Source organism: Zosterops lateralis (genome assembly GCF_965231275.1).
Source record: "Zosterops lateralis genome assembly, chromosome: 2".
NCBI classification, from domain to species: domain Eukaryota; kingdom Metazoa; phylum Chordata; class Aves; order Passeriformes; family Zosteropidae; genus Zosterops; species Zosterops lateralis.
In genome coordinates, this window is record NC_139763.1 from 115,537,064 (window position 1) to 115,562,493 (window position 25,430).

Here is a 25,430-nt window from a genome sequence, read left to right on the forward strand (position 1 = left end):
TAAAGAAGAGACTCATAACTGGTATTAATTATGTCATAGGGAGTACCTGCTTTAGATATTCCCACATGTTCTGGGAATTAATCTCACAGATAGAGGTACCTGGATCATTTCTTTATCTATTTAATTAGTTGTTTCTTTGTTTGGTAATGGGATTTTCTTGGTCTGTATTTACGCTCTTGTTTTCTTTCATGTTTTTTTTTTTTTTTTTTTTTTTTTTTTTTTTTTTTTTTTTTTTTTTTTTTTTTTTTTGTTTTTGTTTTTGGTTTTGGTTTTGGTTTTGGTTTTGTTTTGTTTTGTTTTCAGGAATGCCAGCTTCTAAGTATTTTTAATCAGGTATTGCACTATGTTTGTAACAGAAGTAAATGATGGATTTGCACACCAATCCATCTGCAAAACAAACTCAGGGAATAGGACTTTTTAAACTGTTTATTAAGAAGTCACAGTATAATATACATTATAAGCAATGAAGCAGAACACATTTTAGAATGTTTGGGTTTTTTTGTGGGTTTTTTATTTTTTTTTTATTTAGGAAGCAATTTTAAGACAAGAACTTTAAAAAAATAGAAATTACCTTTAGTAAATGTATATTTTTATGATAATTCTATTGACATTTTCTTGCCTACAGTTGTTTTATTTGTTTTATGGACTTTGAGCCTACTAAATCCCTCTTACAATGTTTCTTACCATATATTTGATTATAAAAATAAATGATATGTGAAAATCTCCCATTATTCAGAGTATTTATTAGCTTGGGTTTTGTCCTACCTATAAATCTAAGATATATTACATCATCTGCATTTGAATAAGAGAATGTGAGAACATACAAAAATTATACTGAGTACAGCCTAATTTTTTTCCATCAGTATTAGAAAAAACCTAGATAAACAAAAATGAGATTGAGAAATTACTCTAAAAGCTATTTAATTTAAGGATCTTTGTGCTTATTTTCGTTATTATTTTACTTTATAATATCTATTAGTACTCATATATGTGCTTAGGAATATAAGGAGTTACTTGTAGTAAAATATGTATTAGTGAATTCAATTATTTAGGATTAGTATTGAATTAATGAATCACTAATAAAGTATTTACTATTATATCTATGATTAATTGTCACAGGCTTTTTTCACCATTTTAAATATAACTTCTTAAGGAAATATTAGTCATCAAGGTAAAATCAAAAATCAAATTTCTGAAGTGTATATACATTTTAGGTAGGAATAATGTAGTTTGACCATGGTATTACATGCTTAATATTTAAATAAAGAAGAGACTCATAACTGGTATTAATTATGTCATAGGGAGTACCTGCTTTAGATAAATATAAGCAATATATATAATGCTATATAAATAAGCATTTATATATATGTTCTACATGTATATAATGCTGACTTTATATCAGAAGTTAGAATATAACTTAATGTTTTATCTTAAAGAAACTGTATTCTAATTAGCCCAGGAATTCCTTCCAAATTCCAGTGTTAATGTCCATACTGTAACATGTTTATTAGCAGCATCATAACTTTTATTTTCCTTTTTTGAGGATATTGTAGAAATAGAATTTTCAGTATTAAAATTGATAGCTAAGTGGTCTAAGTTGCTAATTTTTACCAATCCAAAGAGGTTTATGTTGGCTCCTGGGTTAGAATTCAAGAACTTAAATTTGTGTACCTGTGCTGAGTCGTTTTCACAGGAAACAAAATTCAGTCTTCTTGAATTCTTACACAGGATCAGAATACTTTTCTTTTTATAGAAATCATGATTAACAGCATGCTTCATTTGACTACTTTACATCAAATATTTTAAGGTCTAAATTTTGGCATATTCCCTTCATTAAGTCAAGGAACAATTGTACTGAGTTAAAAGCTCAGCCACTTAAATATCAGCTGCCACTTGGTGAGTATTGAGTGCAATATGCAGTAAGCTTGAGTGTGTGTGTGTGTGTGTTACAGAATTGAACATAAAAACCTGCTTCAAGTTTAATGCCATGCAGTGTTACAGTTACTGTGTTTTCGTCCCTTTTCCACCTTACTTATAACGATTGTGCGTTAATATTACTATTTTTAATCATGTTTGGAGGTTTTTCCCTTAAACAAAAAAAGTGAGATGAAAAAGTACAACAAATTTCCCAAAGATTGCCCAGAGAAAGTGTGGCAGTCCCATCCCTGGAAATGTTCAAGGCCAGGTTGGATGGGACTCTGAGCAACCTGGTCTGATGGAAAGTGTCCCTGCCCAGGCAGGGGGGCTTAGAATGAGATTAGCTTTAGGGTCCTTTGCAACTCAAAGTATTGTATGATCCTATGAGTAAAGTGTAGAAGAAAATACCTTCTTTTTCCTCAGGCATTATAATTCATGAAGTTTGAAGCATCAAGTAATATTTGTATACTCTTTAGATTCAAATAATTTTTGGGGGAGAAATGGGGAGGGGGAAGGATGGGCATTATGGATAAGGATTTTTATAAAATTTATGTTCTAGAAAAATGAAAGATTCATTTTTCTCTCTTGCGTTTTCCATGGAATGAAAAGGAACTGAAATCCAGAAATTCTAGTTGCGTTTATGATTCAAGATTTTTAACAGTTGCGAGATTCTGGGATTTGTTCATTGTCTGAGGCATTACTTCTGTTCGGTTTTACAGCTGCAGTTGTAAGGACCAGAGATAATGCTGTGTGTAATCTGAGATATATATGTTGCATCTATGCATTTTTCTTAACAGCATCAAAACACGAGTGAGATCATAAAGAAGTTTTGAGTATGCCATTCACTATTGCTGTCATAATTTGATAATTTTTGTGGTTTCCCTTGACAATGTTCCTTTAAGCATGTACTTATTCCTTTCATTATACTGCCGAGAAAGAGAACATGTTTTTCTATTTTTTTTTTTAATTTATTTGGAAAATTTAGAAGTTGCTTAGCTGTCAGTAATAACTTCACCATAGGTGAAGAGATGCTTTCAGTCATTCTTATCACTACTGTTTAATATATAAATTCTACATTGACATACATATATAAATATATAAAACCTTCTTTTTTCCTGAATCAATGTAAACAGAGCCCAGACGGCCGCATAGAAGTCAAAGGGCAGCATGGAAAATCGTCACTGCATATTAAAGATGTGAAGTTGTCAGATTCAGGGAGATATGACTGTGAAGCGGCAAGTAGAATTGGTGGGCACCAAAAGAGCATGTACCTTGATATTGAATGTAAGTTCTAATATTTTGTTTTCTCTTTTAAATTTGTTTAAAAAAAAAAAAAAAAAAAAAGTACATTCTTAATGGAAGGTCATTTTTTTTCATGGTAATTCATGATTAAACTTGCATAAATGAAGAAAGCATGTCCTGTATCTCGTTTCTCTGTTGATGAATCCTGTCTTTCCTGAAGTTAACAAAACCATTGTTGGTATGTTAGTGGCTTAAGCAGGACAGGATTTCTTCTGAAATTATATTCCACTATTATTATCCATTAACTTAAGGCTGAGCTTAATAGCATCAAATTTCCAGGCTTCTTGAGACTGCTGGGAATGAAAACTATTCAGTGGGATAAAGTGAGGACTGATTTGAGCACCAGCTAAGTATTGAGTTTAACCTTCTAAGATTCAGCTAAGATTCTTTTTTGTTTCTGAGTCTTCTGATTTACTAATCCCGAAAAGGTCTTGTCGTGGTTTAGAAAGCAAAACGAGTGAGAGGCTCCAAGTCAGAAATATAATTTAATAAGAAGAAAGGTAAAAAGGTAAAAATAAAATAAAATAAATGCAATAATAGAAAGGACGACTGACAGAGTCAGAATACAACCTGAGCAGGGTGGTGGAAGCAGTCCAGATGAGGTGGTCTTCCTGAAGCAGTGATCCTGTAGAAAAAGGTCTGGTAGCTCTGGCCCTCTGGGAATCCAGAAGGTAAGGGCTGCTTGTACTGTCCCACATACCAGTTTATATCCAGGTGAGAATGCTTGGCTCCTCCCCCTGGGCAGAGCATCTCACAATGGGATGAGGAGTGTGAAGTGGGTCCTTGATGGCCCATTAAACAGAGATAATTCCTGGAGGGAGTTACCTGTGAGTCATGGGCAGGGCGTTGATGAGTCATTAGCAGAAGACAGCCCAACATTAGAGTACTGCCCCACTTGGTTTTAACAGTTCATGAAGATGATGATAGAATAAATACTTTGTGTACATCCTACACTACAACCCAGGACAGGTCTCTAGCCACAATTACAACCCCTCCTGGAGTGATCATGTTTGTAACAGTCTCTTTTGGAAATTGTCTTTTCTCCAAGCTCTTGCATTTTATCCAGGAGGAAAGGAGATTATTTTTGCTTAGAAGAGGCTGATGCTTAAGAAGCCAATCAGAGGATATAAATCTAAAATATAAAAACAAATTAGTTGAGTAATTGCTTCTTCAAATTGTTCTTCCAATTCACGAGCAAAGGTCTTCAAAAAATGAAAGCAAGCAAAAAAATCCTTTTTTATTTAATTGTTTCTCCATTTATCTAGAAATTTCTAGATACAATTATTTTGCATCTCCAATAGAGTTTGTATGAGCCTGTTTGAACTGAGTCTTTGTACAGAAAAATTCTTTCCAGAGCGAAGATAAAAGCTGGAATAGGATTCTGTGGCACAGAAATAAAAGTAATGATTGCGAAACATGGAGTGATTACCTGAGGAGTTCTGAAAGTGCTTTCACTATAGTTGTGTGTTCTCTTTTTGGCAGAGAAGCATTGCATTGTGGCATACAATATAATATCTGAAGGAAAAATGAGGAATGATCAAAAGAATTTTTAGGTGTTAGAAATTCAGAGATTTGCCAAGCCAGAAGACCTAAGAAATAAATCCTAATTTGCTCTATTTGTTTTCTTTAATGCATGCAATGATAATTTTTTATATGTATATAAAGAAAAAAAAAACAAACAAAAAAACTACAAACAAACAAACAAACAAACAAAAAACTTGATAAAAATGAAAATCAGGTGAATTTTTTTAAATTCCTGCCAACTCTCAAAAAAATGATATGTAATACATGGTTTGATTATGGCTGTGTTGCCTTTATGCTTTAACATTAAATATTAATATATTTTGTATTCAGAAGAGAAAATATATTGCACCACATGCTATGAAATGTGGACAATTGAAACTTAAGAATTTATTAGCAATACAGAATTCATACCAGAGGGCATAATAAAACCTCTGCATTGATACAGTACATTATTATAACCTAAGACAACTTTCAAGGTGAAAGTTTTAGAAGAGGTGGAAAGAATTTAGAAGTAGAATAGTCTTTTTATGGTATGGCAGAATTAATTTTGAATATGTGTGGGAACAATCAAGTATAGTATATGAGAAAATGGAATAACTTACAAGTCTGAACTTATGCCTTGGCACAAATCTTTTGATACAGCATAAAATTTTCTACAGTTCTAAAATGCTCTGAGGAAAGACAGTTTATAAAGAACATAGAAATATTATTCTACCATCAGAGAAATCACACACTGTAATGATTACTTTTAATGTATAATAGAAGATTTTTATTATGATATTTCTAAAAGTGGAGTTTTAAGTTTTAAATACTCAACTGATAGTGAGCTTTAACCCATTTTTTTTTTTCCAGCAACAGATGTTGTTTAACTAACAGAAGTACAATTTCCCTCAATTCCTTTAAGTCAAGTAGTTCTATGATACAAAGCAAGTATTTCTGGGATAATACAATATAGATCTATCTCATTCTGATTGATGAGTCAGAGAATTTTTTTGCTTTCCTTTGCAAATAACTTTGCCCTGGTATATGAGCTTCAAATACAACTTACTTGTCTTGCCCAGGAAAGAAAACACTTGTTTAATGGTAAAGAATTCTCCTTTTCTTTAAAATAATGTCCCCAGGCGGAAGTGTCTCTTTCCAGCCTCATCTGCCATCAGTTTGGCCTCTGCCATAACTTCTGTAACCGAACAGCCCCTATAAAGAATCTTTCCTCGCCCACATTTCCATCCAATGCTGTGTTGTCCTAAGTAAGGTCTGACAGTCTTAGCCCAAATATCTTCCTGGATGAGGCAGTGTCATGGTTATCTGTCATTCCAGTTATGGGACTTCATAAGTTGCAGGGTAGGGAATTTCAGCAAAAGATTCAGGTTCAAAAACTAAACAACCGATTTATATTTTTGTAGCGAACCAGTAAAAAAAAGGAGGGATTTCATGAAGTCAGTATTGAATAGATTTGGTTCTCCTTGTGATGTTTTCCAAGTGGCATTTCTTCAGCACACTAATTGCAGCTACAAACAGTGATATCAGGGCTTTTATATTTTTTTTCACCAAAATTTTCATTTAAAAAAATTTATTAAACCCTTCAAAAATTTTTAATTTTTCTCTTCTATTAGTTTAGTTTGTTCTCTTCTAAACAGGTTTTGAGGAGAATTTATTCAGGTATGGCTCACTCTTGCATTTAAGCCATTTTAATAGAAATTTTTAATTATCTTTAATAATATTCTCACATAACCCCCCAACAGGTATTTTAAAATTAAAATATAAATAGATAAGCAGGACTTAACTCTTGATATTGTTCTCGAGTTTCTAGATGGAGGTAAACAATGCATCAGTACCTTTCTGTAAGTTAGTAACAAAACTACAGCATTTTTTCCTTATGTTTTATTGTATTTGACAGTCTGTGTAGTGAGGAAACTGCCTCCATCACATCCTCAAATGCCACCTCAGTCAAACAGGCCTAACAAAGGCACAGAGAGCTCTGGTGTCACTGTCTCATCCTTTTACTCACTGATCCCTATCAGAGATTTACACTGACAGTAGGATTGCACAGAATTTCCCTGCTTTATCCCTGCTCTCCATTGGGGTTGCTCCTGATGATAAGAGCAGTTCCCCAGGACAGGAAGAGATTATCAGGTTTAATACCAACTGAGCACAGTTAACCCCGACTTTTATCTGAAAGAAATGCTGGGCCGGCATGAATTGCAGGGAATTAGGGGGCATTTTTAAGGATTTTTTTCTACAAAGTTATCTCTGCGTTTAGTTGTTTCATTTTCCTTATATAAAGCATGAAAGGTAAATCAAAATTACATCAAAATAAAATACAATTTTCAACTAGTGGATTTCATTAACCATGAAATTTGGTTTTAAATATGAAACCTAGTGTGTATTTGATGAGAGTAATAATAAGTAATCAATTGAAAAGTTCCTACATGGTGGAATATACGATATTGGGTATTAAGATGTGTCTATAGTTATTATCTACAGATTTACCATAGAGAAATAACTACTTTTGTAAATTAAAGCATTAGAGAAACACATAAAAAAGATAAAGCAGGCTATATGCTACAATGAGGTTTTCAAGACAGCCTGAGGAATTTAAATATATAAACCCTAGTGAATTATAGCTTGATTTTAGATATAATAGCTGGTGTCTCTCAGAGTTAGTTTTCCTACAAAAATGTTTACATTTCTATGTGGCATTTTTTGTCTCTAAAAATATTATACACACTTGACTAAAAGAAAAATTGTGATGAGAGAACACATTAGGTCTTGAGTTTCACAAAATTTTGACTGCACAATTAGCAATGAAGAAAAAACTTAATTTTCACATGTTCAATGTGCTGGATCATCTTTCACCACAGTGTTATTCCTAGTTAGGGTGCCCCAACATCATTACTGAGCTGGAAAAGCTTTAAACAAGCCAGTGATGAACAACATTTACAGTCTCTGAAAGGCTCTCTATCTGCCCTTACATTTTTCCCTTCGTTGTGTTCAAACTGCCATTAATCCGTTGGAAGTTTTCACAGTCCTCACTTAATTTTGTCCTCCTAGGAGCACAGATTATGTAAGATGCTACTGTTTCTGACTGCTCTGTATCACCAGGTGGAAATTCCTTTGGACAATACTCCTTTTTACCAGAGAAAAGGCACTGAGCTTTGGAAAATTCTCCTTTCCCATCCACTATCCAGGAAGCATCCTCATTCAGAGGCCTTTTTACCTGGAACCAGTTTTCACAGCACTATTTTAGTTACACCTCTCAACTTCAATATTGATACTGCAGCTCTTAGATATGCTGGGTGGTCAAAAAATGCCTATTTTCTTCACAGTACTCAAAGAGTAATGTTTTGAGATAGAATCATCTGTGGCAAATAGATTACATTGAGTAACGTGGTATATTTCTGTATGAGATCGGCCATGGGATAGTTGATAAAAAAATGATTTCTTAGAAAGCAATTTCTAAAAAAATGCATTTAAGTAATTTATAGTATCTTCCAGGAATATGAAGTTTTTCTTAATACTGCTTTTCATCTTAACATTATTTTAGTAGTCATATTCCCTATTAGTTTAGTACCAACTTTGAGTGGTAAAAACAAAAATAATCATGCAGCATGTGCAGTATAGTCTTTACCTGTAAAGAAAACTGTGCAGTATTTGTTATACTATTGTAGTGTTTATCAATAACAGTCCTTTCCTTTGTGTTTGTGGTTTTTTTTTCCCTGCCACAATTTGAAACCAACCTCATTACTGTTGCAGTATTGAACTTGGTTTCATGAATTGATTATTGTTTTGCTTTGTTGTGTGTTAGATGTATTGCACTGCAGTTGAGGGCGATGCTTTGGGTCCATGCAATTTCATTTTATATCTTTGCAAAAAATATACAACATTTCTTAAAAATGGATTCAACAGATTGAGCTACAAAATGTATTTATCTTCAAGGAAGAAAGGTTTTCAATTGGTGAAAATGCTACTGCTGTGTACAAGACGTCACAAATGTTTTCACAGAATCATAGAATGATTTGGTTTGGGGGCAGTCTTAAAGGACATTCAGTTCCAACCTCTGTGCCATGGGCAGGGACAACTTCCACTAGACCAGGTTTCTCAGAGCCCCTCCAAACCAGTCTTGAACACTTCCATGGATGGATCATCCACAACTTCTCTGGGAAACTTTGATGTTCTGATAAATGTCACAAAAGTTCCAGCTCCCTAATGCTATCACAAATCATGATAAATTCCAACAGTTCATAATTTGGATTTGGTTTTCGTTAAAAGAAATCAGTGCCGCAACATCCCATCACTACTCACAGAATCCCAGAATGGTTGAAATTGGAAGGCATTGCCTCTTTCCTGTCACTGAACACCACTGAAAAAAAACTGACTTTGTCTTCTTTGAACATTCCCTTCATCCATTAGTCATGAGGACCCAGTTCTTTCCTGTCATCACAGCCAGAAAACATTAATAAATACAATCATACGGCCCAGGAAACAAACAAATTACAGGAAAAAAAATCAAGAGAAACAAAATATTGAAATAGAAAAAATTCCATCTTATCTAATGAAATACCTTTGGCTTTAGTTACATTTCTTCCTGTCAAATTTATAGGTTAAAATGAGAAAGTAAAGATGGAAAAGGTCAACCTTTAACATCACGAAATAAGTGTGATAATTTTGGCAGATTATGAATGTCAGTTGTAAGATTTAGCATTTCCCTTCTTTGCACTTGTGCACTTGCACAAAAGCAAGTGCAGTATGCAATTGAAGCAACTTCAAGGGGATAAGAAAGTTTAATTCTCTGCAAAAGTTGAGGTTTATCACATAAAGTCACTTTCCAAAACCATTTCAACAAACTTCCCATAGTGAAGCAGAGTTCTTTTTCTGATGTTACAACAGTGTGGTAAAATGAAGAATTTATTCATCTATATAATAAATGTTCCTGTTATTTACCCCAAAAGGTTGTAAAAATACTTTGAAACAAAAATTCCATCCTAAAAACATTTTCCTTAAGTATATCTTAATAGCTTGTTAAACATGATATTCATATTAGAAATTTCTCATAAATTTTTACTGAACAGAGCTCTCTCCTACGTGATTTGGTTAATCTTGCAATTATTTTGCTATCATTTAAAGTAGATTTTTATTCATGTTAGCTATTTTTCTCTTAATAGAAGAACACAATTTTGAAAGAATAAAATAATTGGGGGTTTATTTTGTTTTGCTTCTAATAATTTAGTTATTAAAGGATATATATGCCTCAACACCTTTTCTTACTGTCATAAATTTTCACATATGCAATTGTGAAAAGTAAAGGTAGAAAAAAAGAAAAAAAAAACAAGGAAAAATTTTCTGTTATTCTTTGAGCATGGTTTACATTGTGAGTTGTTATTACAGGCTGAAAAAATTAAAATATTTACACTAGTAATTAATGTGATAAATTTTAAATGGTTTCAGAAGTATTTTTATACCATACAAAATGTAATTTATATTACACAGTGATGACCTGTAAATGAAAAAAAAAGGCCCGGCCTTTTCCCTTTTTATACCTCCAAGACAGATCCATCAAAGCAGAATCAAGGCACCTGAGTATTATGAAAAAAAAAAAAAAAAAAATCAAGTGATATGATAAGTATGGTGCTGAAATTAGGAACTTGAACAAAACAAGTTTTGAGAGATTTTATTTGTTGCTTTCTGGACAGCACAGCATGTCAAAATTAAATAAAGAAATGGAAAGGCTAAGAGTCCTTCTCCATACAGCACCTAATATGATTTGGGAATGTATGAGAGAGAGATAGATATCAGGGAATGGAGGGATGAAATTAATAAGGAGGCAAGTTGTGGAGGTAAGGGTGACAGATAGGAAAATGTAGAAGGATTTTGTTCTGAAAATGTGACATGTAGGACAGGAAGAAAGATGGGGTTAGGATCTTGGTTTGAGAAAAACATTGCAGTTTTTCACCTCTGCCTGTAAGACAATTATGTAATCTAATATTTGATGGAGCAGTCAGGCCATACTAAATCATTCCAGCAATTCTGTCCTGGAATGATGTAACAATTGAAAATTTGGTACAAATTGGCACCATTTGAGAATAACATGTTAACATTTGGCAGCACCTGATAATTTTGTTAGTAAAATGAAAATTGCTGCTAATGTAATGGATCCATAGGAGGAGTCTTCCTGTCCTAGACCTGATGGCCAGTGTTGGTGATTTACAGGCATACAGAATGATTAATAGATGTATCCAAACAGTTTATTTTATACATCACTAGTGGCAGACTTTGCTTATTTTCCCTAGCTATCTTTTCTTTATATTTTTTTCTCATAATTTAAACTAGTTTAGGTAATTTTACAGAGATGTATCAATTCAAAGGAGAGATTTCTATGAAATTAAAATTTCTTGGGGCTTTTGTGTTTGTTTTTTTTATTTGTTTGTTTGTTGTTTTTTTGTTTTGTTTTTTTTTTTCTGGTTTTTTTTAAGTAAAAACAAATACAATTCTTTAATGTCAAGTGAAATTCAAAGAAAAGAAAGAAAAATAGAAAAAATAATTTCTTCAACTCCAGCAGCACCAAGCACCTAAGTCATACCTGCATTCATTGCCCACCATTATTTAATGTGCAATTATCAACATGCTTTGCATCTAGCAAAAAAGTATCTTATGGAAATGGAGCAATTGATATGGCTTTTGAATATTAAAAATAATATCCTAGTCAAGGTTTCTAGGAAGTAGTACTGATTGCCAGTAGGAGGGGGCTCTTACTATTCATAAATCTAGAATCCGTCTATAGTACATCATACTATTGAATATCAATGTCATATTGTAATGAATTTTGAGAGGAACCAGGAAAACGGAGCAGGGGTGATGCCTTGGGAAGGCTGACCTGGAACAGAGACTGGACAGAGGTGGATAATAAAATAGATATTTATGGAAAGGCCTTTAAGGGTACACCTTGGGCAGTACAAGGGCCAGGCCAGGGCTACACCCAAGATGAATCCAAAATGGCCACAAAATGGATGACTGGTCACGAGGTTTCACACTTTTATAAGTTTTGGTCTATTTGCATATGGGAGTTTAATTATCCAATTGCAGCTTCAGATTATGAACTCCCATCCTTTTTGTTTTCTCTCTTCACTCAATCATTGTTTACGGTTTTGGGCCTGAAAACTTGTACTCATTATCCTTGGTTCTCAACAGGAAAGTATTTGTTTTGTCTCCCTACTCTGTGAAGAGAGCTCACTAACACTTAATATGAGGCTCAGAGCTACACACCTAGGCAGCACAGGATCTGAAAAATATGAAACTTAAAACTTAAGGCATCAGGAAAAGGAAGTGTGGTGTTTTCTGCACTTGCTACCTCTCAAAAGTTTTGAAATCATGGGTTAGATTCTGGAAAAGAAGATGCCTCTGGTTTTAGCTAATAATCATGGAAATTTAAAACCAATATATGACAAGTTTCATTTGTTTTTCTATTTGGAAACTTCCTATGTGGGTCTTCGATTTTTTCCTTACAGCCACATGATTGTGATAGCAGCATAAAATGAGAGTTAGTAATCCTGAAGTTATCCAAATCCTGTCTTCCTTTTAAGAATGATTATAGATTAAATTATAGTCACCTAACCACATTTTTGAAGTATTTCTAATACTATTTCTTCTTGCAAATGAATATGTGACAGTTATTGTACTTGTCTGTGGTGGAGGTTCTTCTGCTTCTTATCCAAGGAAAAGCTATTAATTTTAAAATATTAACTATTGAAAAAAGCAAGACGGAGAAAATGCAAGAGAAAGATAGATGGCTCTTAACTAAATTGTGGCAGAGTTACAAAAATTTGAGGCACTTTTACAGGATCGATGGCAAGGACAGGAGTAGATTTGCCAGAGGATGTGGTTTATTAAAGTCCTCGATGATGGGAAACTTATGCCAGCATTAATAATTTTAGAGAGAGGCTTCCAATAATATACTGTAGGAAATGTCCCAGAGTCTTAGAGCTAACAATCTGTCATATTTTTATTACATGTTTCAAGGGAACAAATAGCCAAAAGGTTTGAAAACCTATGTTCTTAAATTAAGAAGTGGGAATCTGATTCTGCACGCCAGTTTTCCATTGTAGTTGCCTGGACACATGTACTGAATCAAGTAATTTGCTGTATCTAATTTTGTGTATGACACCAAACACACACCAGACCTGGATCTTTGTCGTCCTTAATTAAATTACTTTTTGGACAAGGCAGGTGATGTATTAGTCTGTTCTTGAACCACTGTTCCTGGACATTTTAACTAACAAGGATATCTAAATAATAGAGACAGCTTTCAGGTCAGAATCTGGTTCTCTTTAATAATCTTCTTACACAGTTCATCCAGATCTCATTCTAATTGGAGTGCCAACCTATTGGTTTCGGTCTTGCTTGGGATAATGATCAGCTTGAGTTTAGCTGATGCTGGAGCCATAACATTAACTACTCTAAAATGCCATTCTAAATTTATAATTTCTTACAGAATCCTACACCCATAGAATAGTTTGGTTTAGTTTTATATATTTGTATTATAGTCTTTGTTCCTTCAAGGCATCTTTTTAATTTGTATTGCTTCATCTCTCCAAAATAATATTTGATCTTTCATAGTTGAACCTTAAAACCTTATGAACTTTATCACATCCTGGGCTGCATCCAAAGCACTGTGGCCAGCAGAGTGAGAGAAGCGATTCTAGCCCTCTCCCCACCTTTTGTGACACCCCCAGCTGCAGCATCGCATACAGCTCTGGGACACCAAATACAAGAAAGATACGGACTTGCTGGAGCAGGTTCAGGTGAGGGCCATGAAGGTGATCAGAGTACTGTAGCAGCTCAGCTAGGGAGATAGCTTGAGAGAGTTGATGCTGATAAGCCTGGAGAAGAGAAGGCTCTGAGGAGATATTTGAAGCCTTTCCATGTGCAAAGGGGGCTTATAAGAGAGACTTTTCATCTGTAGTGACAGCATAAGGACAGTGGCTTTAAACTGAAAGAGAGCTATTAGAAGTTAGATTTTAGGAAATTTTTTGGTTTTTGGTTTTTTGTTTTTTTTTTTTTTTTTTTTTTAGTTGTAAGGATGATGAACGGGTTGCCCAGAGAAGCTGTGGCTGCCCCATCCCTGGGAGTGCTCAAGGCCATGTTGGATGGGGCTCTGAGCAACCTGGTCTAGTAGAAGGTGTCCCTGCCCATGGCAGGCTCTTGGAACTGGGTGATCTTTAAGGTCCTTTCCAACCTGAGCTGTTCTATGACATTGTGTGCATCCATTAAATTATATCAATGGTAAATTTTGTCATTTTTTTTCAGTTTTGGAGGTTCTATTTGTTTCGTTTTCAGTAAGGTGCAAAAACTTCAGATATAAGAAATACTATCAGGGTAGATTTTTTTTTTTTTTTAATGGCATGTATTCAAGCTCCTACTACTTATTTGTTGAGAGCTCTGCTATGTCATCTTAACTTTCTACTTTGTGTAAAAAGCCTAAAAGGAAAAGCTCATTTCATTTGCACCATACGCTGAATTTTGTCAGGTGTAAATTAATTCTCAGTTACATAGAAGCTAAGCAGAGCACATTATGATTTTTAAGAGTTCTAATTTTTTAACTGATTTCCACTGAATCTCTTATTTTTTTAATAATACGTATATTGCATTTAAAGATCCTTTCGTAGCACCTCCTCATTTCCAGTTGGTTTTATTTCATTTTCAATTGATAGAACTTTTTGATGAATATTCTGGTAATGAATGTAATTTGTTAGTTATTTTATAAAACTGGTGGGATTAGGTTTTGTAGACAAAAAGTCAGACTTCTGTTTTCAAAGACTTGGCTTTAAGGTTTGTTATTTTATGTGATAATTTTCTCTTAAACATAATGTATGTTATTGATAAATACTAATTCTGTAACCATTTAAGCATGCTGAGCAGCAGTTAGTGATGAAGAGCATACAAAAAAGCCCAAGTTCTCTTTATAAACAAATTATTCCCTTCCAAACCAATTTTTTAGTTTCATAAGAAAATTATGAAGAAAATTATTTCCAGAATTATATTTTTTTAAAAAAAAAGTTCACTCCAGGCATCTTAATCTGTTCCAGACTAGGAAATCAAAAATCATCTGTCTTTAGATAATTTCTCTGAATCAAGTCATTATCACAGTCCTCTTCTTTTTGTATATTGGAGCTCTTGACTGCTGGGGATATGGCTGCAAAGACTTTTTACACAGGCTTTTTTGAGAAGGAAATTACAAAGCTCTTTCTTGAGGGGAATGCTTTACAGTTGTGAGTTGCTTATTTTGGGATATATCTTTATCTGACAGATTTTTAGTCCTATTTGACTTTAGACCTTTAGTCCTATTTTGTGTTTATCACTGTTAATACCTGTAGTTTTGTACAGATAGCAGTCCATAACTCACTTATTCTTTAAAAATATCAACAAATAGATACTATGGGCATCCAAAATCTACCTTTAGAAGAGAGAGAAGTCTGGATTGGAAGACCCTATTGTCTTAAATGCTTTTATCAGCAGTATAGAAGTGTACATTACTTTTTCACTTGTAAGTCTTAAAATAGGATATGAGTTTGCCACCTGTGTATTGAGCATCAAGCCATAATGCTATCTAGGAAGGAGGATTTCTCAGATTAAGGGTATCTTTTAATCTTCAACATCCATGCCAGTGTTCATAAATGGAGTGAACTTATTTTGAGAAATTGCACATTGGAAGACAGTGCTTGTGTAAAATTTGTGAGATAACCACATTTGTAACCTCACAAAGACTCTAATGAGATTTCCAATCTATTTGTTGAACCTGCTATTTATCTATCTATTGAACATGCAGAAATAAGTTTGTATAGTTTTCCTAAAAGTGATTCCCACCACGGCCTTCATTTCAGGACGAAAAGCTAAGGCTCTAAGCCTCAGTGTTCTGAGATTCTTGACCATAGCTCACCATAAAACACGCTTCTGCAGTTTGCTTTTTTCTTCAGATTCTCCACTAGTGTGAGATGTCACACTCTGAAGACTCTTTGATAGCCTGTTCTTTGCATTAAACTGTTTAGCTGTTGAAATATGGGATATTTAAAAGTCTGTGAAAATCAAGATCACTAGAATTACTTATTAAAACTCTTGGAGCAGAAAGATGAGCTCCCGTGTCTCGTTAATAAATTCATAGTCAGGCAAGCTTTACTTATTTAGATGAAAATGCTTGTTTTGCTTCAAAAAGAAGGGCTGAGCAGTTATTAAAGGAGATGCTGCTGGCCTTGAGCAATGTAGCAGCTTTGATCTGTGCTTTAAAACTTCTACTGATAGCAGTTCTTTTTACTCAAAGCCTAAATGCCTGCATGCAGCAGCAGCATATGTCATCAAAAAGTTATGCTTTTGGACAGAGGCAAACAGGAAGTTGAAAACGTGCATTTTAGGGGAAAACAAAAAAAAATACAAAAAAAAATACAAAAAAAAAAATAAAAAAAAAAATAAAAAAAAAAAATAAAAAAAAAAAAAAAAAAAAACACAACCAAAAAACACTCCACCCAACCTACTGTTTTTAACCATTCCTGAAGCTGAATTTTAATTAATACTAAAGATGCTCAATTCTCGTCTCTGATAGACCTGTTAGGAATTTTCTTGCCTAAAACTAAGCTGTATGTGAGAGGACTAAAATAGATTTTCCAGAGAACATATGGAAACTTTTAGGAGCTATTTATCAAACCAAATATATATATATATCTATATGTATCTTAGCTATTAAAAGAGATACCATTGCAACAGCTGTAACTGATTATTCTCTTTTGGAATTAAAGCACTAAGGGAGTTTCCTTTAATAAAGATATAATATATATATATATTTTAATACTGTTAAAGGTAAGAAGGATGAAATTAGGAAATAACACAAATCAATATTTGCTTCACCCACGACAGAAGAAGAAGAGGGAAAAAGCTACTCCCTCTCATTTTATAGAGATCACTAAACTTCCTGCTCTCCAGAGAAACAGCAAGTAGAAGAGATAAGTCTTGTCACTTAGGGGCACTGTGGTCTGGAGATCACAATTAGTTTGCAAACCAGCAATTTCCTCTGTGTCAGACTCAGTGTTTGGTCTGTCTTTAATGCGGTCATTTCTTACAAATCAGGCAGGTTTGTAAAAAAAACACACCATCTTTTTACTTGGCTGTAGCTTTATAATTTCATAAGAAACTGATATAAAGATAGTCCTGTATGCACAATATATTTTTTGCAGTAGGTAGAATGCATTGTAACATTTTTGGCATTCCTTTGCTATTTTTTGAAGTTTTACTTCCACAAATAAACATCCCCCTTTAGAAAGGTTTCATAAGGTATGATAAAGTTGCAGTCAGAAATGGGTGAAGCCATAACACAAGAAAATTTGAGGAGTGAATGTAATTTCTCCATAGCAAAAGAAGACACTATAAAATCAGCACATGAAAAGACAACTTATGGTTTTGGGTCATCTCCCTTTGTCATACAGGAGTCTGGCTGGAAACTTTGTCGTCCTTAAGAGGAAACACTGTTCTTCGTTTCTGAGAGAGTGTCTTTCAAGGGCTTGTGATTTCCTAATATTAAATATATTTACCAGGTATTCTCTTTCTCAAGAAATTCAGCTGAGACTGTTTATGAGAGGAGGAACTTACCAAGATAAAAGCCCAACAAACTCAAGCCCAATGAACATTACTTCCATGTTCTGTAGTGAACTGACAACAATCAGTTGAAGTTTCTCAGTGGATGTGAAAGCTTGGATGTGGGTAAACATCTTGTTCCACTAAACTGCTTAATAAACTTGTGCATTACTTCCTTTTTCCAGATGCTCCAACATTCATGTCAAATCAAACCATGTATTATTCCTGGGAAGGCAACCCCATCAATATAAGCTGTGAAGTGCTGGCAAATCCCTCTGCCTCAGTCCAGTGGAAAAGAGGAAAATTAGTTTTACCTATAAAAAATACAACTCATTTGAGGACCTACAGTACAGGAAGAAAGCTGATTCTGGAGGTAATACTTCAAATGGAAATCAGTGTGGTGGCAGAATATAATTTTGCCCTCAGTTTGGCAGCACTGTGAGTACTGTAGAGTGTATTTAAGGTTAAAACCTACAATTTAGTAAGTAGCACTCCTAACAAAGGAACAAAACAATAAACAACTATATATTAACTGATCTATCTGCATGTTTCTTATGAGTAGTTAGAAAATAAAACTTATTAGAATGGCTTATGCTCAGTTTTCCAATTGCACCCAACAGAAATATAATTTGCATTTCTCAGAAGGAAAAGAAAATCCATAAATATATATAAAACTAATTTGTCAAGCTAAGACTGAAAATTAAAGTGACGGCCTGGTAGGTGCTTGGTATCTACAAAAAGTTTATTAGTTTTTGGTCTTCTTGGTTTTTTAAATTACTGTTTAAAGGTGAAATTATAAAGATGAGCAATGTCACTATTTTCCTTTATCAGATTTCCTCATTTGAAGTCGAGAAGAAGGAGTCAAACATGAGGAAATCTGTATTTAGGTCTATATTTGGAGAATATGCTAGATATGTTGAAGTAAGAACACATCTGCATATTGCTTAAGGAATTACTTGAATATTAGAATTTCTGATTTTAAAAATGATATATTTTATTAGCAACTAATATTTACAAAGTATGTTCATTTTAAAGATTGCTCCCACATCTGACAGTGATTTTGGACGGTATAATTGTACAGCTACAAACAGAATAGGAACAAGATATCAGGAGTATACACTTGGTCAGGCTGGTAAGTTAAAATTTTGTTTCCATTTCTTTAAATATTTTTTCCTACTTTAATCAACATTAAATTCAGACACACTATCCTCTGTTTATTTTATTCTGTGGACTGTTTGCAGGTAATTTAATTGTCTAAGAGCTGAACTGCAATATAAAGTAAAATAAACCAGTTCCCTCAGAATATGAATCTTCTTTTGATTTAATCTTAAGGCCTTTCTGAAATTTGAAAAAAAATTAGTCTAACCTTTTTTCCTTTGCTCTTATCATACCCTACATTTATAACAATGTATTTTTATTACTTCAGCAGAGAGACATATGGTTTGCAGGCAGTAAGAAGGAATTAGAAAATTCTTTTTTTCCTTTTTCTCCCTCTTATTTTCTTGATAAAGCAACAATGACAAAAGACTTAAATGCTTCAACAAAGAATTTCTTAAATCCATTTGCACTTTTGGTTTTTTGAAAGTGGAACTTGACTGGAGTGCTAGATTGAAATAATTTAAGCTCTGACATATTCCACACCCTATTGTTACAGAATATCTGAAAATTCTTATGCCTTTCTCTTGTTGTTTAGGCAAATGGAAAAATACAACTATATGTTTGTTCTTTGGCAGAAATAAATATTAACTGAGACCAAATGAGAACTTCTTAGCAGTGTTTTCAATTATATTTTCTTGTGAAATTGACTAACACTATATAAAAATATAAATATAAGTATAAATGTAAGTATAAATATAAGTATAAATACAAATATACGGGGGTTATTTGTTTTTTTGTTCATTTTTTTAATATAAACTAAAAAAACACTCTAGGCTCCTACCAGGGAGATTTTTAGGGGAGCATTGCTGTAGCATGCACATCGAGTCACAAGGAAGATCTCTGATCTGGCCTACTGCTATTATTTGAGTATTTTTGCTCCATAGTGCAATTATTTTCTTTTGGTGTCTCAGGAATTATAGAACTCCATTATTTACTAATAGTCTTCTTAGAATTTATGCACAGTTTTGAAAATTTTTCCCATCATCACTGTAGGGCACTAGCACACATTCCTACTATAATTTATATTTTGTTTTTGAAGAGCTGTGAAAAGTACAGAGCTTCCTAAAATAGGAAAATGTGGTGTTCAAATTTCTACGAAACACAATTTTACATCATTTAGAAGATCCATTACACTACATTTTTACAACTTTTTGGGGGTGTTAGCTGTGGTGTGATCTTACCTTCCTTTGACAGCTACATTTGACTACCGAGAAAGCTTTTCTTGAAGCCATGAACATAAGTAATGGGAAAGAAAGGAAAATCACCACTTGCATCCCTCTGGTGTCTTACCTCTCAGGGGAGAAAATGATGAGAAAATGTTCTGCCTTCCAGTGTGTGCTGTTTTTTAATAAATGTGTGTAGACTTGGGAGAGCATTTCCACAGATATTCTCCAGAATGCTTTTTTTTCCCCCTTAGATTTGCAGAACAACATCTCATCACAATGCATGATACTGCATAATGATTATTTCAGCCATGCATATATCCTCTGCTTTTATAATTTATTAATTAATCAATTTTAATAAAGAATATTAGCATTGAAAAGTTAATTGGAAAAGATCATGGTATTTTGTAATTTTATTTCAGGAAGTTCACACATGAGCACCCCTGGAAATGCAAGGAAAAACAAATAACAAGCTATAATACTTTTTTTTTTTTTTTCTTTTTAATACAACTAGATCAGAAATGTTACCAATGCCAGTTTTTTTAGCAGATTAATGTTCTCTACTTCTGCAATGTTTTCCTTATTTTATTTTTTTTTCTTCTATTCTTCAGAAAATTAGATGAACACTTAAAAAAATATGTGTGGTAGTTATAAAAATGGAAATGAGGATAACTAGGGTTATGGGAAGAGATCATGTAAAGCATGATCTATATGGTGATAGTCTAGAAAATTATATTAAATGCAAAAAATAATAATAAAAAAAAAGCAGGTTTTAGTAATGATAATGAACAGGGCTGGAAAAACTGAATTTGAGGTGTCACTGTGCACTACTGTGCACTACCTGCTATGCACTACTTACAGTAGTGTAATGCATAATATTCAGTATCCTGAAAGATTGATATTTTTAGCATTTGCCTCTAAGTAGACTGTTTTTGGAATACAATCCCTAATGTATAATTCAGTGTTACAAGTTTTGCACTTAAGCTGGCATCAGCTGGAACTGGAGAATGATCAGGGATATGGAGGATAAAACTACTATAATGATTACTGGTATAAGATGTCAAATGCAGCTTTCTCCATAGTTTTATTTCCTTGGTTGCTTTACTCTGGTTGATTAGGAAGGCCTAATAATTGATATTGTCCATGTTAAATCAAATAAAATAATTTCATGCATTTCAATGCGCCCTGCTTTGCCTTCTGGCTTTGATTGTAAATACAAATGCTGGGGCATAGAATACTTTTTACAAAGGCTCTGTCAGGGAAAAATAAATACAATTCTTATCTGGGAGACAGTATTAAGTAAAGTATACTGCTAGGGTAAATGTGATCACAAATAACAATCATTTTACTGAATAGTTTTCTCTTTAAATTCTGCAGGAATTGCTTGTTCCTTCATGTTTTGTTTCATTTTCTGCTTTGCTGGATTTCAGCATAATCAAGCTACCTTTTTTTATTAATTTACTCCTACTTAGAAAGACATCATACTGTCAAAATTCCATTATCTTTATTCCTCTTGCCTTTCTGAAGAAATTAGACTTACTGATGATTTTTAAAAGGAAGATTTCTTTCAGAATTGATACGCAATGGACAGCTATATCTGTATGGCAGAAAAACCATAACTGTTCACTCAGAGTATCCAGAGCTACTGAATCAGACTGAATTCCATTTAAACCCTTCAAAACAACTGAAAAGTTACAGAGATGTGAGGTTTCGTTCTGGAAGGTGCTGGCCTGTTTAGAAACTTCAGAGTTTTGTTGAAAGCTTAATCAGATATGCCTTTGACCTGACCATTGTGGTGATCAGCTTTTAAAAATACCGCGTGGGTGACTTCCTTTTTCATTACCTGAGCTTTTAAAATGTTCTGTGAGTAACATGTAGAATGTGAAAAGAACCATAGCCACATGTTGCCACTGCAAATTATTTGCTGCATGTCAGCACAACCACCACAACTTTTATTTTAGGACTTTACTTACACTCCAGTTTTAATGTAAATTTAATTTCAGCTTAAATTTTGGTCAGCTTGGCAGGTTGGCCCAAGGGCTCTCAGAGCCTGAGGTGATATTCCTAGATATTCGTAGATCTGTCCAAATCTAGTTTATGCATTGTCTATGTGAAATACCACTATGCAGGGACCCAATATGAACTAGAAAATCATTCTTCTGTTTTGTTGAGGTCTCAATATAATTATTTTAAATGTTTTGTGTGTGTAAATAGTCACATGGCTGTCAGTAGTTTAGGACTATGTTATTGGAATAGGTAATTTAATATTTTAAAATGGTAAATTTGAAGTTTGTGACACAGAGCTAAACATGAATTTTAAAGGTTTCTCTTTTTTTAAATATTAATGTCAATTTTCTACATAGCTGGATCTAGAGCCCTAAGATGTCAACTATGATTGACTTCTAAGGATCTCATAGCCTTACTCTTCTGAGGTTTTCCCTTTCTTCCTTGTATTCTGGGATGGCATACATTTAAAAGTCCTACTGTGTGCAGGAACACTTTTCACTAGACCAGGGTGCTCAATCACCTGCCCAACCTGGCCTTGAGCATTTTCAGTGATGGGGCGCCCACAGCTTCTCCAGCAAATGAGAAATGCTACATCTGCTACAGCTGTATGTTTTATCTTTTTCCTTTGTTACAGGAGTATTACAATATTTTTGTTAAAAAACAAAAAGCCAATGATGTCGTTGGAGACTCACAACTCCTATACCACTTTATTGAATCAGATATGACAACAAAAGCAAGTGAAGATGTGGGAAAGATCATAATTGAGCTTCACAGAAAATTCACCCTGTAACCTGTTTTATGGAAAAAAGTCATGCTCAAAATAGGAAAAGGCTGATTGACAACTGACAAAGGCTATAAAATCAAATTTAGAAATTTACTGGTCTGTAGTTTTGAAGCTGCCACTTTGCTGCTGGTTAATGGATGTTCCTTTTTTCACCAGGTATTTGTATTTCCATGCAGGTAAAAGAAAATCAAAGCTGTAGGACTTAATTTTCCCTGGAGAGTAGTATAATGAAACAGAAAATCTTATTCTGCCAAAAGCCCATTTGTCTCCACAGAAGTATGGGCAGACCTAAAATCTAGGTTGCTGTTCTAAAACTTGCCATTCACATAATAGCAGCATCAGCTACAGCATTTTTATTAAAAAATGAACTAAACAGCAACATATTTTCAATTAGCATAGGTATGAAACTATCAACAGGGCAGCAGTGTTTTGCTTTGTGTGCATGTGTCTTACTTTAATCTATTCTTTACATATTTATTTGCTAGCTGTTGTCCTCTTTATTAGCCAAATGCTTATTTTTCCAGAACTCTCAGAGATTTGGCAAAAGAAATAAATGTAGATTTTATATTGAGGTGGTGTTTTTTTTTTTTTTTTGTTTTGTTTTGTTTTGTTTTTGTGGTTTTTTTTTTTTTTGTTTTTTTTTTTTTTTGTTTGTTTGTTTTTTTTTTTTTTTTTTTTTTTTTTTTTGTTTTTGGGTTGGTTGGTTTTTTTTTTTTCCATTCTAAGGATTTATAAGCACAAGCTATTTCATGGAGATTTTTGAATCCGGAAGTCTAGTCCCCAGCCTCATCTCTTTCCTTGCCAAGGTCCTGGTGCTATTTAGAGTCAGCATTTAGGCATAGTTATTTTCAGTCAATATATATGCCAGATGTACAGAGAGAAGAAAAGCTGGAGAAATGCAGTAGAACATACTGACAGGAGACAGGAGACAAGAGTTGACTGGAAGATCAATCTTGGAGCCCACTAGCTACTCCCACAGAGTCACTTTCTTTTCTCCATTTATACCAGGACTACTAATCTCTAAGAGGGAGTTATATTCTTCCATAAAGCTATCCAAAAAATAGCTTGAAAAGAAATTCCCCAGTGATAAAAAGTAGTCATTTATTGAACAAGCTTGGTCATAATTGTAGGAGACTTTACAAATCAGTGGAGACAAATATGAATTCATAATTCTACGTGTACTTCTCTATCAGCTGTGGTACTGCTCTTGGAGCCAAACCAATTCTGCTTAGGCCATTATATCACCAAGTCCATTTGTGCTAACCAGCATTATGTGCTGAGTACAGAATAGATGAGGTGCAATTTTACACCTATTGTTTGGGGATCCTGTTTGATTTTATTTGATTCTTGTCTTGTTCCACTATGGGGAACTGCAAGGAGTTCTTTTATAAACAGATGGTCTAGAACGAAACTAAGCCAACCAAGACAACATTGTACCTGAGAACTGGTAACAACAAACAAACAAAAAAAGAAGTTACCCTCCTAAAGAAGGCTAGAAAAGACAAGAGGAAGGAATATGGAAAAGGATGGAGGGGAGAGGGGGGAAGACACAGAGAGAGAGAGAAAGAGAGAGGAGACAGAGACACAAAGCAGGCATTTCCACCAGAGGCAGGGACGCAGAGATGAAACGGGCAGGGTGTAGGTCAGGGACACAGGCAGGCAGGAGAGACATGAGGGTGAGCAAGAGCCAGGGAGGGCAGAAGAGCTACAAGACAGGCTGGGGCCAGAGCAAGAAGCAGACTTTGGCAGGTTGGAGCCAAAGCAAAAAAATAAGATCCAAAAGGCCTCCAGACCCAAAAATCCCAAAAAACAAGACACAAAAAGCCCTAGTCACCAAGCCCAAAGCCAAAACACCCCTGGCCAAAAGACAAGGCTCAAAAAAACCCCCAAGAGCTTGCTGTGCAGTTATTTTTATACACCCTGGCCCCTCCCAAAGTCTGCCTGCTGACAGGAGGCCATTGGTCCAGTCCAGCCTTCCACCTCAGTCTATGGCTGGAGACCTTTCACCGTCCGTTTGGAGAAACCTCCCTGGGGAGTAGAGTGTCTTTGTGTTCTCCTGCTGACTGCCTGTCCCATGTGAGGTGTGAAATGGTTACCAGGCAAAGTCTACCCAGAGAAAAAGCTTTCACCCACCTTCTCCTAGTTGCCTCTGGCAAAGGGCACATGTGCACCTCCTCCCCTACATGCCTCTGACAACCAGTATTGAGACAGAAATCAAAACTAAATTGGCTCCTTAAAATTCTTCAACACTGGATATGAATATAGTCACATATTGAACAGCAAAATAGATGCTTTGGAAAAAGTTGACAAAATGTCTGACACTTGTTGGGACATTTTATGTCTTTAAATAAAAGGCTGAATTTGTGATGAATTATCTCTTGTTGTGACAGCAATATAATGACAAAAGAGCGCAATGAAACTTCTAAGGAAGTAGTCAGGAATCTTTGCCATCACTAAGTGATCTTTAAATCATAGAAAGTAAATCCCTTCCTTTTCCTACTACTTAGTCCTTCAACTTATATCTACAATAGTCTTGGAATTAGTGATCACTGCCTGTAGCTAACTTCCCCTAAGATTCATTTTGCTGGTTGGTTTCAAAAGGAAAAAGAACAAGAAAAATCCACAGCTCTGTCCTTCCAGGCACAGACTTCAAAGCACACAACATTGCAAATTATTCTTCACTCCTGCTAAACATTGATCCAAAAGCCTTGCAATTCTGACATGAAAATCACAGCAATGCTCCAAGTAATTGCAGCTGGCAGGGGACAGAATGCAGGAATGTTTGGCTGGATCAGGACCAGAAGGCTGTATACCTTGCATGATCAAATTCATACTCATTAGAGAACTACAGAATTAGATTCAGTTCATTATGTTGTTATTGATCTTCTTTGGGGGAAAAAAAGTTACAGATCTGCATAGCTGGAAATACATAGTAGGTATTTTATTATATCTCGATGGTATTG

At 34.3% G+C, this 25,430-nt stretch overlaps 1 protein-coding gene across 4 annotated transcripts in view; it reads left to right on the top strand.

Moving 5' to 3' along the window:
* Positions 1-25,430, top strand: part of NCAM2 (neural cell adhesion molecule 2) — a 282,300-nt gene that overhangs the window by 184,979 nt on the left and 71,891 nt on the right. For 3 of the 4 annotated variants that reach the window (XM_083885211.1, XM_083885214.1, XM_083885212.1), the window contains exons 9-11: positions 3,051-3,201; positions 17,541-17,728; positions 18,391-18,487. In XM_083885211.1, the coding sequence (XP_083741337.1) occupies positions 3,051-3,201; positions 17,541-17,728; positions 18,391-18,487 (436 nt within the window). Of the gene's footprint in view, positions 1-3,050; positions 3,202-17,540; positions 17,729-18,390; positions 18,488-25,430 lie in introns of those variants that run through there. The other variant, XM_083885213.1, reaches the window with a different exon arrangement.